Below are 18999 nucleotides of genomic sequence, written 5' to 3'. Positions count from 1 at the left end.
GGATTGGAGTGTAGTTACTTCATTCGGCCCTATGAGTGGATTTACGGGCACTGACTTTATACCATAGCTTCCTCTTCAAAGGGTTCATTTCATCCCCCTCCTTATCAGTTTTCGTGAGCTCATCAATAAGACGATCGATGCCATGATCTTGTGTAGTCGTGGAAGCTGGTGGGGTGGGTGGAATACGATCTTTACCTTTCATGGTGGCAGTAGTGGCAGTGGCAGTTTCTTCTTTCTCTTATTCTTCTTCATTCTCAAGATTTAATGATGTCGTCTTTTTAGGTTCCTGAACAACAGTTTCCTCTTCATCAATAGTGGTTCCCAAATTTTCGGATTCAGCTCTAGTAGTAGGAGTTTGAGTTGGCTCCTCTACAGCTTCAAGAATTGGGAACAAAGAGGTGGAAAAGGCCAAGAATTCTAGCATTAGCTTTGTAAAGTTCTTTTGCAGGGATCTTTTAGGAGCAAAATCTTTGTTCCTCACATAAGTCTAATATTGAGCCTACTGCTCTTGGGCCTTGACCATCACTTCAACTAGTTGAATCTACTAAATCTCAAAGAAGGAAATCCTTTACTCGAGTTGCTTTAAGGAGTGCAACACTTGTTGTTCGAAGAAGTTGCGAGATGTTGAGGGTGCTGCCGTGGGAAAATGTACAGCAGTAGAAGTGGTAGCCTGACTGTGCTAAGTTGATTTTGTAGCATCAATGCCTTGGAGTTTGGTAAAAGTGGCTTGAGACTGTCCTCCCTTGTTGGGGGTGACATCCTCATCAACACTGAGAGGGACTCTAACAGTGTGACACCAAAAAGTAATGAGGGAGGGAAAGTTTAAGCTGCCACCATTTTTCTCAGCACACCGGTGCACCTACTGAAAATGATTCAGCCAATATTGATTCTTCTCCCCATGATGATAGAGTGTAATAAGCATCCTCTCCTTTGAAATAGTCGTATTGTGAGCTAATGGCATGAGACGACTATTCAGAAAATGGTACCACACTTTCCCAATAGGCTTTAAAGAAGCCTTTTCAATAGTTTAGCAATATTAACTAGAAATAGTCCAACTCGTACCTTTGACGCATAAATCATTCAAGACTTGAGTCAATCCATTAGTAGTGACATTGTCAGCGAAGGGTGTGTGTTCATCTTGCACATCAGCAATCCCAAATTGGGCGTTAATATGATCTTCATCGAACGGAACTGAAGTGCCACGAACATAGATAAAAGGAGAATCATGTGAGTTAACAATGCATAAAATTCACGAACAACCTTCTCGAATATCCTCAGGATGCAAATAGAAAATACTCCATCCGTGCTTCTTTAAAATAGAGGACATGGACTCATCATAGCCCATGTGTGGTTCGTCTTGGAATAATAACCCTTGGTTGAAACAAAAAGGGCATTTTGAGATGTTATTGTTGTATTTTGTGGCCGCTAATTTGTTGAAAAAGGTTTTAGGTTAGGTAATGCTGGTTTCGACGATTCAATAACCTTCGAAGCAGTCTTTACTTGTGCCATTGAAGGAAGATAGAAAGAAATCTTAGAAAATGTGGTCAGAGGAAATATAAGAAAAGTTGAAGAGAAAGAAATGGTAAAGATGGAAACTTTGTGGGAAACATAAGAGACGTGAGCAGTTGAAACGATATGAGTAGAAGAGATAATGTTGACAGTTCAAAAAAATGAAACGTGCAGAGTAATCTTTGTGGGGTGAAGGAGGGAAAAATAAGGGGATTCTTGGGGGAAAATGTAAGGTGACCTAGCCCTAAACTAAAAGCTTTGGCTTTTCCTCCTTGGGCTACCCAAGTAACAGAATGGACCCAACTATCCAAAAATCTCTCCCTTGGAACTTTTTTTCGGTCAACCTATGTTACCTCGTACCTCAACATTCATTCACCCAGTTTGTCAAAACATAATTTCCTTTTTGAGATACCGTGACAAAGTCCTATTAGTATTACAACTGATAATCCCACACTTTTATTCTGTCTCTTGAAGTTTAGAAAAACTGCTTATTAATCAAAGACAAAAATAGAAATGAAGCCACATTAAATAATTAATGATAACAGATAATAAAAACGAAATGAAAGAAATCAATTAAAGAAAGGAAATATGAAAACAAAACTGCTAACTCAAACATCTCGAAGGTCAATGATTTGCTTGTCACGATCCACGTGAGCACACGAGTAGTGCTTCAAGTGTTGTCCATTAACTTTGAATGTGAGCCCCGTTTTTAGGTTTTTGATACTAAGAACTCCATGTGAGTACACTTGAGCTAATTCAAAGGAACCCGACTAGCGAGATTTTAATTTACCAGGGAGTAATTTGAGCCAAGAGTTGAACAACAACACCTGTTGCCCTAGTTCAAATTGTCTTGGCATAATTCTATTATTATGCCAACGTTTAGTCTTCTCATTGTACAGTTTAGCATTTTCATATGCATGTGCCCTAAATTCTTCCATTTCATCCAGCTCTAACAACCTTTTATGGTTAGCAGTGACCCAATCCATGTTCAGCTTTTTAATAGCCCAAAATGCGTTATGCTCAAGCTCAATAGGTAGGTGACATGGCTTTCCATAAATAATCTTAAAAGGTGATATCCCTAACAGTGTTTTAAAAGCAGTACGATAAGCCCACAAAGCTTCAACCAGTTTAGAGGACCAATGCTTACGAGTTGGGTTCACCACTTTTTCTAGAATTTTTTTAATTTCTCAGTTAGAAATCTCAGCTTGTCCATTTGTCTGGAGATGATATGTCATGACAATCTTATGTTTCACCCCATACTGATGCAAGGCATTAGCTACTAGCTTGCAATCAAAATGGGATCATTCATCAATAATAATGGCTCTAGGCGTACCGAATCTTATGAAAATGTTCTTGTGCAAGAACTTCATTACTGACTTTGCATCACTAGTAGAAAGCGTAACAGCTTCGATCCACTTAAAGACATAGTCCACTGCCAACAGTATGTACAAGTTTCCCACTGACAGTGGAAATGGACCAATAAAGTATATTCCCCATACATCAAACAACTCAATCTTTAGAATATTTTGCAGTAACATTTCGTGTCTCCTAGATAGATTTCATGTCCTCTGACAACGGTCACACAATTGATAAAATTCATGACTATCCTTGAACAAACTCGACCAATAAAATCTTATCTAAAATACTTTGGTAGTAGTTCCCATTCCTCCAAAGTGTCCTCTGTAAGGAGCTGAATGACAATACTGCAGAATGTTATGTATTTCATCATCAGAGACACACTTTCTAATTATCTGATTAGTATAATGCTTAAATAGGAAGGGTTCATGTTAATAATAATGCTTGGCATCATGAAGGAATTTTCATCTTCTTTGGCTGTTAAGATTAGGTGGCATTACACCACTTACTAAAAAGTTCACTATATCGGCATACCAAGGTAATGTCATGGAAACTAATAGCTGCTCATCTGAAAAGTATTCTTTAATAAGTTTGCCATTGCCATATTCATTTCCAAATTCTAACCTTGACAGGTGATCAGCCACTTGATTTTCAATCCCCTTTCGATCTCTAATTTCCAAGTCAAATACCTACAACAAGAGTATCCACGTAACCAATCTTGGATTGACATCTTTCTTGCTCACCAAATACTTTATAGTAGAGTAATCCATGTAGATTGTGACCTTGGTACCAACTAGATAAGAGCGGAATTTATTAAATCTGAAAACTACAGCCAATAACTCATTTTTCCTGGTGGTATAGTTAAGCTGCACATTCGTCAGGGTTCTGCTCCCATAATATATTGAACGTAGTACTTTGTTTTTCCTTTGCCCCAACACTGCTCCCACAGCATAATCACTGGCATCACACATGAGTTCAAAAGATAGTGTCCATTCCAGAGCTATTACAATTGGTGCTGCTACTAGCCATTTCTTCAATTCCTCAAAATTGAAAGGTTTATTTTTCTCCAGCAAGGTGCACAAGGGTTTAGATAGCTTCAAGAAATCCTTAATGAATCTTCTATAAAATCCTACATAACCTAAAAAACTTCTAATACCTTTGAAACTGATGGGAGGTGAAAGTTTTTCTATTACTTCAATTTTTGCTCTATCCACTTTCATCTTTGCTGTAATATCCTACGCACCAAAACTATTCCTTCATGAACCATGAAATGACATTTTTCCCAATTCCAAATAAGATTTTTTTTCTTCAAAATGGCACAGAACCAATTCCAGATATTTTAAGTAATCCTCAAAATCATTTCCAAACACAGAGAAATTGTCCATGAATTCAAGGAAGTTTTCCATTATGTCCGAGAATATGGCCATTATATAACACTGAAAGGTTGTCAAGGCATTACATAACTTGAATGACATCCGTTTAAATGAAAAAGTTCTATATAATCAAATGAAGGTGGTCTTCTCTTGATCATTATGAGTTTTTGCAATCTGATTATACCTTGAATAACCATCTAAAGAATAATAGAAAACTTTCCCAGCTAATCTATCTAACATCTAATCAATAAATGGTAGTGGAAAATGGTCCTTGCTAGTTGCCTTGTTAAGCTTACGATAGTCCATGGATACTCTCCATCCCATGACAGTGCGAGTCAAAATGAGCTTATTGTTATCATTACTCACTACTGTGACACCTCTTTTCTTGGTTACACATTGTACAAGACTTATCCACAAGCTGTCTGAAATCAGGTAAATAGTGACGGTATCAAGCCACTTGATAATCTCTTTTTTCACAACTTCTTTCATGATCAGATTCAGTCTTCTCTGTTGTTAAATAGAATTGCTATGACATTCCTCCAACAAAATTTTATGCACACAGAGAGTAGGGCTATCAGTAAAGTGCTGTTGTCTCCCAAATATGCATATTTTAAATGCTATGACAAAAGTTTCAACTCCAGTGTGAGAGGTTCCACTATAAAAGGTTTTGGAGGATTAAAAGAGCGATATGATAAATCCAAGGATTCAAACTTCTTCCTTGGTCTATCCACAAATTGCTTGGCTTCCATAAGTTCACCAGTGTCGTAAAAAATTACTACGCCACTCCACTCAAGTGAGTCTTCATCACTATTTCTGTGGAAAAATTTTGCAAACTCTTCCTCTACTGCTATTTCTATCAACCCAATGGCGTGGAATTTTTCATTCTCATCAACACATTTCAAGGCATCAAATACATTGAAAGTAATCTACTAATCATTTACCCTCATGGTCAGTTCACCTTTTTGCACATCAATTAAAGTCCTGCCAATAGCAAGAAAAGGTCTTCCAAGGATAATTGGCTTATCTTGGTCAGCTTCACATTTTAAAATAAGGAGATCTACAAGAAAACTAAATTTATCTACTCTTACCAACACGTCTTCAATTTTACCTTTTGAATGTGCATAGGATTAATCTTCCAGTTGCAACGTAACTGTAATAAGTCTTGCTTTCCCAATTCCCAGCTTTCTGAAAATAGACATAGGCATTAGATTTACACTCACTCCTAAATCACGTAATGTCTTACCAATATAATGATTTCCAGTTGAACATGGGATAGTGAAACTCCTTGGGTCCTTCAACCTTGGAGGTAATTTATTCATCAACATTGTTGTGCACCCTTTAGTGAGAGCAACAGTTTCAAATTCTCCCAACCTGTACTTCTTTGTTAGTATATCTTTCATAAACTTCACATAATTGGGCATTTGTTCCAAAACTTCTACTAGCGGTATGTTAATGTGGAGTTGCTTCAAAACAATCAAAAATCTTTTAAACTGAACATCTTGTTTAGAATTATGGAATCATTGAGGAAAAGGTAGAGGTGGTCATCCTTCAGGTTGCTGATATTGTTTTGCTGTGGCATTTTTGTTGGCAACATGATCTGATTCTGCTGTAATATTTTTCTGTTTACCCTTTTCAGGTGCATTTTGCTTTTCAGTTGATTTTGAATTCTTTCCATGGTTGAGTCTAAAGTTGTGCCCTTCTATAGTCGTGTCTTGAACAACGTCATCCAACTATGTCCCATTTTTGAGAGCGATGGCCTTGCACTATTCCTTCCCTTGTGTTATTGATTTCTTGGTATCACTTAGTAATGCTCCTTGTGGCCTTGAATTTAAAGAATTCCCTATCTGCCCCACTTGATTCTCAAGAGCTCTGAGGGACACACCTAGCTCTGAATTACATCATCATTCTTGGTCATATATTCCTTAAGCATGACTTCAATGGAGGTAGAAGATGATACTTGACCCTGTTGCATATTTTCCCTTGACATTGGATTATTATAACTAGGCAGTGCATTAGTAGCATTCTGTTTCGCAATATTGTTTAAATTCCCTGCACCTTAATTATTCCAACTAAAGTTTGGATGTTGCTTCTACCCTAGATTGTAGGTGTTGAAATAGAGGTTATTAATCTAGTTAAAATAACCTCACTAAGGTAGTCAAAGAATGTAACACCCCTTACCCGTATTCAATACTAGAATAGGGTACGAGGCATTACCAAAACACATGCACTTGTAAACGTATTTAACCGAGTTATAAAATTTCATTTAAATTAAAACTTTCAAAATAATTAACATGCTTCTATAACTTTTCACAGTATATCCTCAAAATGTTATAATCATAATAATTAGGGCTTACGAGACCCAATACATACTCATGCAATTCAATGCTTCATTTCCATTTCCCTCAATTCGCAATTTCTCATGCTCACGATTTAGATCATATCACTAGCAATTTCCATTTAATTCACGTACAATTCAATGACATCAAGTTCAACACTAATACGTATTTACCATTTAACTCAATGTTTATTGATTATACCATTCAATAACACATTTATGAAATTCTCAATTTTGCAACGAAAATATCATTTTAGCTTGAATAACAACATCGTCCTGATATAAATACACTACCACTTATCCATTTACTTTAATTCTTTTGGGCCCATTTGTCACTTACCATCCTTAATCAAATTAGGGAACGGTTACGGAAAATTGAGTACTTCACTTTCACTTTGCCATAGTATAACTATGGTCTTACATATGATCACTTATCACTTGTCCCTGATCAGATAAGTGTAGATAGGCTACCACTTATCACTTTGTCACTTGATCAGATAAGAGTAGCTAAGGCTACCACTTATCACTTTCTCACTTGATCAGATAAGTGTAGCTAAGGCTAACACTTATCACTTTGTCACTTGATCAGATAAGTATAACACTTATCACTTTTTCACTTGATCAGATAAGTGTAGCTAAAGCTACCACTTATCACTTTGTCTCTTGATCAGATAAGTGTAGCACTTATCACTTTTTCACTTGATCAGATAAGTGTAGCTAATGCTACCACTTATCACTTTCTCAGTTGATCAGATAAGTGTAGCTAATGCTACCACTTATCACTTTCTCACTGATTAGATAAGTGTAGCTAATGCTACCACTTATCACTTTATCACTTGATCAGAAGTACTCAAATCCGGCGTTCCGCTCAATTTGATCATTTATTCATATATCAGGCTTACCAACATGCGTTAATTCATAAACCATTCATGACATTATTTCATGCCACATCATATATTGAATATACCATACACAAATACTATGAAACTTTATTTTCACACATGAGTTTAAACCATGACCAATAATGCACAAATATAAGTATAATTCATATTTCATCGTTTATCAATTAAAATCAAGCATATGACCAATTATACACAAATCATTCATATATTTCCCAATTTTCCTCCTCCTCCTCTCCATTCCACATCCTTAATGTGTATAACACACTTAAACAACATTAGCTATAATTTCACTATTCACTCACATGTATATTCAAAACTATTTATCCAAGTCAGAGTCACTAAATTATTTTTATCCAGAGCTACAGAGCTCCAAATTAAGATCCGTTAATTTTTCCTGAAACAAGACTCACATATCTTCATATCATAAAATTTTTAGAATTTTTGGTTCAGCCAAATAGTACAGTTTATTCTTTAAAGTTTCCCCTGTTTTGCTGTCTGACAGTTCCGACCACTCTTCACTAAAAATTAATTATCTCATTGTAAAGAATTTGGATGATGTTTTCGTTTGTTTCTTATAAAAATAGACTCATTAAGGATTCTAACCATATAAATTATAACTCATAATAATTTTTTTACGATTTTTAATGATTTTCCAAAGTCAGAATAGGGGAACCCGAATTCATTCTGACCTTGTCTCACAAAATCTATTATATCTCATGATTTACAATTCCATTGCTCACACCATTTATTTTATAAGAAACTAGACTTAATAAGCTTTAGTTTCATATTTTATTCATCCTCTTATTCAATCTCTACAATTTTTGGTGATTTTTCAAAGTTACACTACTGCTGCTGTCCAAAACTGCTTTAGTGCAAAATGTTGATTTTCATTTTGCCCCAAATTTCACAGTTTATACAATTCGGTCCTTTCTCAATTAACCCCTCAATTAATCTAATTTTCTCAATTAATACTTTACCTAGACATTATAAGTTGTTACTCAACTATTGAAATCCAGAATTTCCACACATATAACTCTATCTTCAAACTCTTTTACTATTAGGTCCCAAACATTCACTTTCTATTCAATTCTTTCAATAAAATCAGCATATGAACAATTTAAAGCTCTAATTTCATGATAAATCATCATATAATTTTAGCACATATTCATATCAACTTTCAACTTCTTTCATAAAATCAAAAACTAATGAATTTAACAAGTGGGCCTAGTTGTAAAAGTCATACAAATACAAAAATTTTAAGAAATAGTCAAGAATTGAACTTACTTGTAATAAAAATATGAAGCACCAGCTTGAGGAAGCCCTTCCATGGTGTTTTAGCTGATGAGAATTCAGAAAAATGAAGAGAAATCTAGATAATTCCTCTTTGGTCCTAACTTTATTAAGCAAATTTTGCAATATTCCATTTTTGCCCTTAATTCTTCTAACTTTCTTGCTGATTTCATGCCTTTACTGTCCAGCCCAAATAGACCTTGGGTCTATTTGCCTTTTAGGCCCTTTTCCTTTTATCATTTAAGCTATTTAATCATTTCCCAAAATTTTGCATTTGTTACAATTTAGTCCTTTTTGCTCAATTAATTATCGGAACTTTAAAATTTCTTAACGAAACTTTAATACTAACTTTTTAACACTCCATAAATATTTATAAAAATATTTATGGCTTGGTTTAAAATCCCCGAGGTCTTGATACCTCATTTCGATTCTAATTATTTTAATATTTATTTCTAGTGCACTATTCACTATTTTAAAAATTTTCCTAACTTCACATTTAACTTATACTTACTAAATTAATAATATTTTCTACCCATTTGTCGAATTTAGTGATCTCGAATCACCGTTCTGACACCTCTGAAAATTCAGGCCATTACATTTTTTTTCTCATCGGATTTGTGGTCCCGAAACCGCTGTTCTGACTAGGCCTAAAATCGGGCTATTACAAAGAATCTTTGTCTAGGTGTTATTTGATAAAGACTTAATCAATGCACAAATGAGTTACTTGAAGGCCCTGATGAACACTTTCAATTTGTCAAGATAATGACAATTGAAGGACTCACCAAGTTTTTCAATTTGTCAAGATAATGACAACTAAAGGACTCAACCAAGTTTTGACAAATTTATGTGTAGAAGGAACGACATGAATGGTTTCTTGAAATGATTACTACACTATCAACCATATAACATTGAACCCTCAATGTAGGGTATGGTATCATTTCCTTAAATCTCGTCGTAGCTCTTCTATGTAAAACTCTATTATTTCTAAGGAACGCATGTTGATACTACAGTCGGTTATGACTGGAAGAAAAATAAATGTTAGAAAAAATATTTTAGAGAAGTCTACCGCTGCGCACAAAAGAACGCCGGTACCTTAAACTTTTCGTCGCTCATTATGACTATGTCAAAGAGTAAAGGTTCCTATTCAGACAAATGAAGAAAAAATCCCCAATAAATGAGCCATAGCCAAGCAAATTGCCTTGAGATTTTCAGGAGAGGAAATGCTAAAGCATCCTGGCTTTACATCCATCAACATCTCACAGTGACTTTGAGCATAATGTGATTGATGCTCTTGAGATGTTACAACAAGAATATCGAATGATGGAAAAACAACAACTAAGGATAGTCACTAATCTTGGTCGAGCTCAAGAAGAAATGGCTTTATTTTGGGGCTATGTCAGATGATGGGAAAAAGCCATTAAGAAATCTCTTCAAAAGAACTTTACCTGACATATGCCTACATTCCCTATTTTTCCTAAAGAATTATTGTTAGAGCTAGAAGACGATGATGATGACGGAGAAAAAGCCACTGCAGAGAAGAAGAATATAGAAAAGAGGGAGAGGAGGAGAAAATTAAATTCGTGCATATTCAATCTGATAAGGATGAAGCTGATATGACTAAAACTTCTACACCTACTACAATTGCCACTACACCAAAAACCACTACATCGAGCAAGAGCGTGCGATTCATCAACTAATTGATGATCTCAAAAAATCAAATACTAATGATGAGGAAGAGGTGCCAATTAATCAGCTAAAAAGGAAGCGCTACAAGCAAGATGTTGGGAAATCAGTTTGAGATGATGCTGATGAAGAGAAAAGGAAGCAGCGCTACAAACATACTGCCAGAAAATCAACCCAACCCAATTAGAGTAACCCAAATTCCTTCCAAGATTTTTTTTATTTTCATTTTCATCATTTTCATTTTATAACATATGTTTCATGTATTCATATTTGGTTGTCATTGCATTTTTATATTTGTAAGTTGTTGTTTTTGCATTTTGAAATGTTTCGTTATTCATGCATTGAGGACAATGCATCCCTTAGGTTTCGAGGTGTGTTGTGTTGTAAATATAGTATGCAGTAGATATATTTTTTTAATATTCATGCATTTTGTCATTCATATTTCCATTACATATAAATGCCAAGTAACTGCTAGACTTTGACAAGTATATTATTATCTATGATATTTGATAAGGATAATAATTCTTCGATAAAATTAGAAAATTGTGATAGGTGAATAGGTATGTTTAGTTTAGGATAGTTGTGTGAAAATTGATTCCTAAAAGTAGAATGCCCTATTTATAATTGTAATTAGTTTATAGTAGGTTTCTTTTAATACATACAGGAATTCTTAAACTTAAATTTAGTAAATCGACAGTGTCTAATAATGAATATCATGGGAAAATTATAAGAATCACTCCAATGTTTGAAAATGTTGAGTAGATTAGTAATACTTTGTTTGCTCCATCGTATTATTGATCACAAAAACAAGTTCAAATAAGAGTGAGTAAAAAAAAGTTGAAGGACACTTTACTTTAGTAATAGGTTGATTAGCTAAGAAGTTAGTTGTTTGTTCCATCCATCTTTTTAGTTAAAAGCCTTAGCTTCATAGTGAGTTCCATTCAAATTGTGGCATGATATAATACTAGGCAATCTAGTGCATGGTCCATTGAGATTGTCAACTAAAGAAACCATGTGACAAGATGAAATCCCTAGAAAAAAATAATATTTGTAATTAAAGTTTTGAAATGACAGAATAAATGAGAGTAGAGAAACTGAGTCTAGAAGAAAGATAACCTAACTGCATTATAAGGTATGTACTATAGTCAGAATTGGATGAATATTTAGGAATTTTTATTCTTAGGTAACATTTTCTACACTTCGTTCGCTAAACAAACCTACAAAACTTGAATCAATTTTTTTTTTTTATTTTAATAGAAAATTGCTGAGAATGGAGGTATATAATATACGAAAAATAGTTTAGCAGTATATATGGTAATTGTGTGTTATGGTAAATTCATGCATTCATGCATACTCATACCTATTTTGCTTAAGGATAAGCAATAATTTAGTTTTGGGGTGTGATAACTCTTGAAAAGAGTTATATTTTAGGCTTCTAGATTGAATTAATTGTTTGTAATTAAGTAAATATGTTTGCATTTTTAGGATATTTTTAGAACATTTCATAACAAAGCTTGGATTGTGCTATAAATGTCATTATTTTTTACTGGGGAAGAAAGGTGTTGGTTATTGTTGGCAGTAGGTGCAAGATGGAGAAGAGGAAAAATAAAGGAGAAAGAAAATTAAAGAAGTGAAATATTGCCATGGCAAAATGTTGGTTAGATTGCCAACAAGAATGCCATGGCAATTCTAGAAAGATGACGCAACACTCAGTCCACGTTACTCTCAGCCAGCTGTACTTGTACCAGATAAACCACCTTAAAAAAGAGGATGCAAAAAGTGTGTGCTGAGAGTGAGGGACCTACCCTATAATGGAGGAAAGATAAAAGAAAATAGAAAACGAGGATTTTTTGGAGAGCAGTTTTTTCCCTACATCGAATTGTCGTGGAAAATTCCAGAGAAAAGAGAGGAGAGGGTAGCAGCTTACAGAGAAAAAATCACAGACACAAAGAAGGGGTAGAGAAATCTGCCACGGGTTTTTCATCAAATTTCAATATTAAAGTGAAAACTGGAGTAATGAGAGCTTCTTGCAGTTCTGCTTTTATTTTCTGATTTAAACTTTGTGATTCCTAAACTTGAATGATGATGTTGAATGGTTTTATTTTGGATTTGAATGCCAATCCATGAGCTAAATCTCATTGGGTTGGAATTATTTGGGTCAATTTTTACAATCTTTAATGCTCATGGTTTGATTTTGAGTTGATTATTGTTTCATTCGATTTTTGATTATTTTGAATGCATGCATGCAAGCTCTAGGCATAAATGATTGTATGGTATATTGTTAGATCTGATTTAATTATGAAAATATTAAATAAATTACATTATTATCAGTAGATACAGGTGAGTATTCGAAAGGATATTCGCAACACTCTAGACGTAGAAGTTGCGATCTGTACAGGGAAAGGAAGAAAAGTCTGGATACCATTCTTGAGTTCTCTAGATATACAAAAACCCATAATGATAGCTTAAAGTCTGGCTCTTGAAAGAAGCTGACTGCAGCAGTGAATCCCTGAACAGTAGGATGGTCAAGATTTTACCATGGCATTATTATGATATAAAAATAAAACTTGAGTTATTCCAACCTTTATCATTCAACAGTACAAATCATCCCTACTTGTTCTTTGAGAATTGCCATAGCATTTCAATTGCCCTAGCATTTTTTTCATTTACAATTGATTTTATTAATCCATTCATTAATCCTCTTCATCAATTTTTCATTTGTTTCTTTTGCACAGTTTAATTAGTCAAATTCATAGTAATATCATAACCATTTTTTAAATCAATTCCAATCCCTATGGAGACGATACTCACTCATCACTTTATTACTTGATTCGACGTGTATACTTGCACATTCGCATTACACATTCACATGTGGCAGTGGTGTGGCTTACATGGTCATGTGTGAAGGCTGTGTGGAATGGTCCAGCCAGTGTGGCTCTTATAACTCGTTTTGATTTTCCAATTTTCACTCTTTTTCCGCTCTCAAATGCTCTATTAAGTATAAATACATGAATTTAAAGGATTAGGAGCATAAATTTCACCATTAACATAAAATAATCACCCAAAAATGCATTAAGAATGAGGCTAAAAACATGTTACTTTTAGCACCTATCAAATATCCTCACACTTAAGCATTTGCTTACCCTCAAGCAAAATCCTCAACCCACAATCAAGTTAACTTCCCTCAATTTATTGTTCTCATCAATAATGTCTTAGGATAATTTATAAATAATCCTGCATTGGAAATTTACACTCAATAGTGCAAGTAGAGAATTTTAAGCTTTAAAAACATTAGGCATCTCCATTATTTCAATAATTACCTGAAATTCAAACTCAACAAGAAATAACATCCTCACTAAAGATTCACTCAGAGCAGTCAAACTGTTCAAGTTTCAAGTAATATGCACTCAATAATCAAACAAGAAATGTCATTACCATAAGCGTTCTTGAAAATCAAATCTCCACCACTATAGAATTAGATGACACACCAATAGAAGTCTTTACAAGCTTGTAATGAGGCTTAGGTTAAAGGTGTGGAAAAGGTCAGAAAATTTGGTTATAATCGAGATTCAAGTTGATAAGTTACCAAACTAGAAAAATCAGTTTCTGAATTAAAGGAATTTACAAGCTTTTCAACACAATATGAAACTAACAATTTAAGCTCAATAAACTTTTTTTTAATTTTCTCTTTTCTCTTTCTTTTTATTTTTTTCTTTCTTTTTCTTTTTCTCTTTTTAGAATAAGAATAGAGTTTAGCAATACAATGATGAAACATAGTTAGGCACTAACCAAATCAAGTCTCGACAAAAAGGGAGTTAATAAACAAGATAATTTTACAATATAGATCTAGGTTATGGATTAACATTAATGGGTTATAAAAAATGTGTTGGGATCAAAGAGGTTTACTAAGAGTTAATTCAACACGTAAGTTGTTCAAAGGTTAAATGGGTTAAATCCTAAGTGCCTCTATCATCTCAGTATATCAAATCAATAATGTAATCTCAACATGTATAACCAAAGCAAGTTGTGAAATAACAAATCAAGTTGACATACTCACAACCAAAATAAAATGAGCACGAGATAAATAAATGCTCTATAGGCTCAAAAGCTCACAAAAAATTATGGTTTTGATGTCAAACTTGAAAATTTAAAATTTTAAAACAATTCTTCAGTTCAGGGAGATAACCTTAAACAATAATTTCTGAAAAACAAATAGCTTATCATGTTTGACTCTATCATGTCTTAAAGTATAAATCAAACAATGCATAAAAATCCACAATTTATTCCAAAACAAAATCAATAAAAACTCCAAATTAAAAAAATCAATAAAGGAGGAAGGGAATTGAAACTGCCTGAATTTTGATGAATTCATCGGAATAAGGAAAATCAAAATTATAAGCGAGTCTAAATGAAGTACATTTTTTCGAGCAAACTAATAAGAAAATAGACAAAAATAAATAATATAAAGAGATTACAAACTAGAAAAAAATAATTAAAAAAGCATAACAAAAAAATGCATAATAAAATAAAATAAAAGATATAAATCCAAAAAATATAAAATATAAAAATATGGCTTGTGATAGGAGGAACAAAGGAACAAAAAGACAAAAAATAAAAAATAAAAAAAACTTTAAACAGGAAGAAAAAGAACATGGCCATGTGTCAGGCCATGTGAGCCACACGGGCGCGTGGAATCACCCAGACCGTGCGTGATAAAAAAAAATTAGGTAAAAATAAACCCAATAGCCACATGGCTGAAAACACACTCATGTCTCCAGGCCATGTGTCACACACACCCGTGTGTCTAGGCCATGTGTGATGCTCATTTGCTTCTCTCACGTCCGTGTGCGAGGCCGTGTGGGCCACACGATCTACCACATACACGTGTGACAGGCACTATATCTCATACGAACTTGTCTCCAGCCCGTGTGGGTTAGATTAAAATTGAAAAAAAACTAGCTCCAGTAGGCACAGGACTTGAGATAGTCCGTGTGTATAGGTCGTGTGTTCCACAACACTGTGTCTCCAAGCCTTGTGGATCACCCTAGACCGTGTGGACCTTTTTTTTAAAAAAAATTAGAAGTTTCTTTTCAAAATAACATGAAATTAAAATGAATAAATAAGTAAAATAAAAACACTCGGATTGCCTCCAGAGATGCGCTTATTTAGAGTTTATACTCGACTTCCCTTTTCAAGATAATAGTTAAGGCAAATCTTGGAGTCGAAGCTCCTCTCTCTCATTGTCAATATTACCACCAAAATAAAGTTTGAGATGAAGACTATTTACCTTGAATGTTCCATAATCAGGGTGTGTTACCTCAATCGTTCCGTATGGAAATACGTTTTGTACCACGAATGGGTTCGACCCTGTTAACTTAAGCTCCGAAGGAAACATTAGTGGATCTGACTTGTCTAGAAGAACTTTGTCCCCAATTTTGAATTGGTTCATTCTCTTTACATGCACACTATGGCATTACTTAGTTATTTCTTTGATTGTTCTTGGGTTATCATCAGCCTTTATTCATTATTCATCTAATTCATTGAGCTGTACCATTCGCTCTCCACTCGTCCCTTTATTTTTTTCACCTTGAGATGGATATTGTTCGAACAGGTATTCATTAGCAAATTCCTACAAAAAATGTCAAGCCACATGATTACTAACATCAACAGAATAACGAGTATCATCTCGCTCCCTAGTAACTAACAAAATCATGTGCTTTAAGAGTAACCTTTTCATCACCTACACTCAACACAAGTTCAACACTACCCACATCAATAACAGTTCTAGCAGTGGCTAAAAATGGTCGACCTAAGATCATGGGTACCTCAATATCCTCATCCATGTCCAATATAACATAATCAATAGGGAATATAAATTTATCAACTTTTACAAGTACATTTTCAATAATACCTCTAGGATACCTAACTGATCTGTCAACTAATTGAATATTCATCCTAATGGGTTTTGGTTCCCCAAGACCAAGTTGTTTGAATATTTTATAAGGCATAACATTTATACTAGCCCCCAAATTAGCCAAAGCTTTTTTAACATTTAAACTACCAATAGGACAAGGAATAGTAAAACTCCCTAGATCTTTAAGCTTGTTGGGTAGTTTGTTTTGGAGAATGGCTGAGCAATCCTTATTGAGCTCCACAATTGACAAGTCATATAACTTCTTTTTTATTTGTTAATATGCAATTTTTTTAAAAGTTCAAGAAATTTATCATATTGTTCTTTTATGCGATCTTGGTTCAATGTTGTCGAATATGGAATTTGTGTTTCTATTCTCTAACCATCGACTTTTGCTCTTTCTTGCTTTCCTCAACCCCATTATTGTTCTCAACAGCTTCTAGATTCACCTTTTTAGGCTCAACTAACCCTTCCACGCTTTGAACAATGATTGCTTGGACTTGCTCATTTGGGTTAGTTTTAATGTTACTAGGTAAACTACCTTGTTGTCTTTCTGAAATTAGTTTAGCAAGTTGCCCACTATGATTTTCAAGCCCTTGGATCGATGCTTGCTGATTTTTCAAAGATGTCTCAATGTTCTAAAATTGAGTTTCGAATACCGAAATAAATTGAGCTAACATCTCTTCAAGGTTTAGTTTCTTTTCTTACTGATAAGGTTGCTAAAAACACGAAGGGATCCTGGATTATAGTTACTGCTAAAAGGATTATTTTGAGTTCTAGAGTTGTTACCCATAAAGTTGGCTTGCTCATGCTCTCTGTTAGAACTGAAGGGTAAATATTCTGGATTGATCATCCCCGCTCCAGTTGCATCACATTGCATTACCGGATTCATCGTGTTATTGCAACTCAAACCGCTAATCTTCTTACTCAGTGATTCCACCTAACTTGCCAACATAGCAATTGCATCTATATTAAAAACACCAGTTGCTATAATCGGTTTTGTTCTCATGACTTGCCAATGATAGTTATTTGGTGTCATTTCCTCAATAAACTCTTGAGCTACCTTAGGTATCTTATTATTCAATGTTCTGCCAACTGCTACATCAATTAGTTGCATAGTCAAGGGATCTGTTGTAAAATATTTCAACTTGTAACCATAAAGGTAACCCACAAGGAGGATACATTCTTAAAAGATCTTTATTTCTCTCCAATTCAATTTGAGAAAAAGAAGAGATGTCATTCCTCAACTTAGTTGTTTTAGCCGATGGGAAAAACTTCAACAAAAACTTCTCAATCATCTGATCCAAAGTTGTGATAGAACCCCATGGAAGTGAATTCAACCACTGTTATGCCTTGCTCCTTAAAGAGAATGGGTACAATCGTAAGCATGAGCATTCGGATCTTCATCTTGCAGCCCATCAAAATGAACATATTGCTGCACCATCAAAATTGTATTGATCTTGATCTCAAAATTATTCGCAGCAACTGTCGGTCTAACAATAATTGACTTAGCCCCAATCAGAGTAGGCTTAGTATAACCATACATAGTCTGAGGATCAAGACGAACAAGAGGTTGTTGATTATTTCTATTATCATCCATCTCCACAATAATATCCTTTTTCTCTTGATCTTCTATTAAAATCTATTGACCTTGCATTGTTTCTCTAACTTCTCTCTGATTTCTGCAAGCAATTATTTCAATCCCACTATCAAAAAGTAACGATTCCAACAGGTTTCTTCTAGTCATAAACCAAAAGAACATGTCAGAATCAAACAAACGAAAAATTAGAATGTAAAAATTAAATTAAAAAATATTAAAATAAAAATAAAAATGGCTAAATTAATAGAAATAAAGTTTTCCTAATATTTTAGTCCCCGGCAACGGTACCAAAAACTTGATTTTCACAAAACCAACTAAAAATTTGACTAAGGCAAGTGCATCTATCAATTAATAGTATAGCTACAGTGAGCAAAGATATCATTCCCATGAAGACTAAAAGTACTAGAAATTACCATATTTCTTTATTTAACTAATAAATTTGAGTGATTGGTTAAAAATAAAATTAACTAAATTAATTAACTACAAACCCGACAAAATACAAAATAGGAAAATAACCGATTAACAACCAATAAGTAAAACAATACCTAGGAAAGAATTCACCTAGATTTCATCTGTCATTATCGATCTGAATTACTCAATTTCTTCACTTAGTAACTTGATCTGTAGAAATCTCTAAATTATGTTAATATCTATCTTCAAGAATAAGAGCAATTGACTATAGGTTGATTAATTAAAACTTTGTTCAAATTAAAACCCCTATTCTCACGTTAACTCGATCTATGGATCCCCCTATTAGATTTGACTCTAATCCAGTAGATTTATGTCATCCTATTTCTAGGATTGCATGCAACTTCACTCAATTATGCTAGACCTACTATTAAACAAAGTCTATTCCTCCTTCGATTGAAGCACATCAAACATGGATAAATAGTCTAGAAATATTAAACAAAGAATTAAGCACACATAATTGAGAACAAGATCTAAGTCTTTATTGCGTAAACTAAAAATCAAACAACAGAATCTATTATAGGGTTCATCTCCCTAAGTATTTAGAAAATTAGTTCAAGCTTAAAAATTAA

At 34.0% G+C, this 18999-nt stretch overlaps 1 protein-coding gene across 1 annotated transcript; it reads right to left on the bottom strand.

Annotated features, from left to right (window-relative positions):
- Nucleotides 1-238: 238 nt before the first annotated feature.
- LOC107899863 (uncharacterized) lies at nucleotides 239-4085 on the bottom strand. Its single transcript, XM_016825606.1, has 7 exons — nucleotides 3609-4085; nucleotides 3400-3554; nucleotides 3156-3212; nucleotides 2843-3057; nucleotides 2300-2677; nucleotides 1063-1191; nucleotides 239-375 (listed from the first exon to the last, which is right to left on the bottom strand). The coding sequence occupies exons 1-7, from the start codon at nucleotides 4083-4085 to the stop codon at nucleotides 239-241; spliced, it is 1548 nt and encodes a 515-aa protein (XP_016681095.1).
- Nucleotides 4086-18999: the final 14914 nt, after the last annotated feature.

This window comes from Gossypium hirsutum, chromosome D06 (assembly GCF_007990345.1).
Source record: "Gossypium hirsutum isolate 1008001.06 chromosome D06, Gossypium_hirsutum_v2.1, whole genome shotgun sequence".
NCBI lineage: Eukaryota > Viridiplantae > Streptophyta > Magnoliopsida > Malvales > Malvaceae > Gossypium > Gossypium hirsutum.
This window is presented reverse-complemented; position numbering and strand designations above follow the sequence as displayed.

Bases quoted from the DNA above. Each gene is read 5' to 3' on its own strand.
- LOC107899863 (XM_016825606.1), bottom strand. From the start codon at position 4,085: ATGAAAGTGGATAGAGCAAAAATTGAAGTAATAGAAAAACTTTCACCT. The intron at 3,058-3,155 runs GTATTTTAGATA...AAATCTATCTAG, and splicing joins GAATGGGAACTACTACCAAA to GAGACACGAAATGTTACTGC. The intron at 2,678-2,842 runs GTACGCCTAGAG...AAAAAATTCTAG, and splicing joins GAACATTTTCATAAGATTCG to AAAAAGTGGTGAACCCAACT.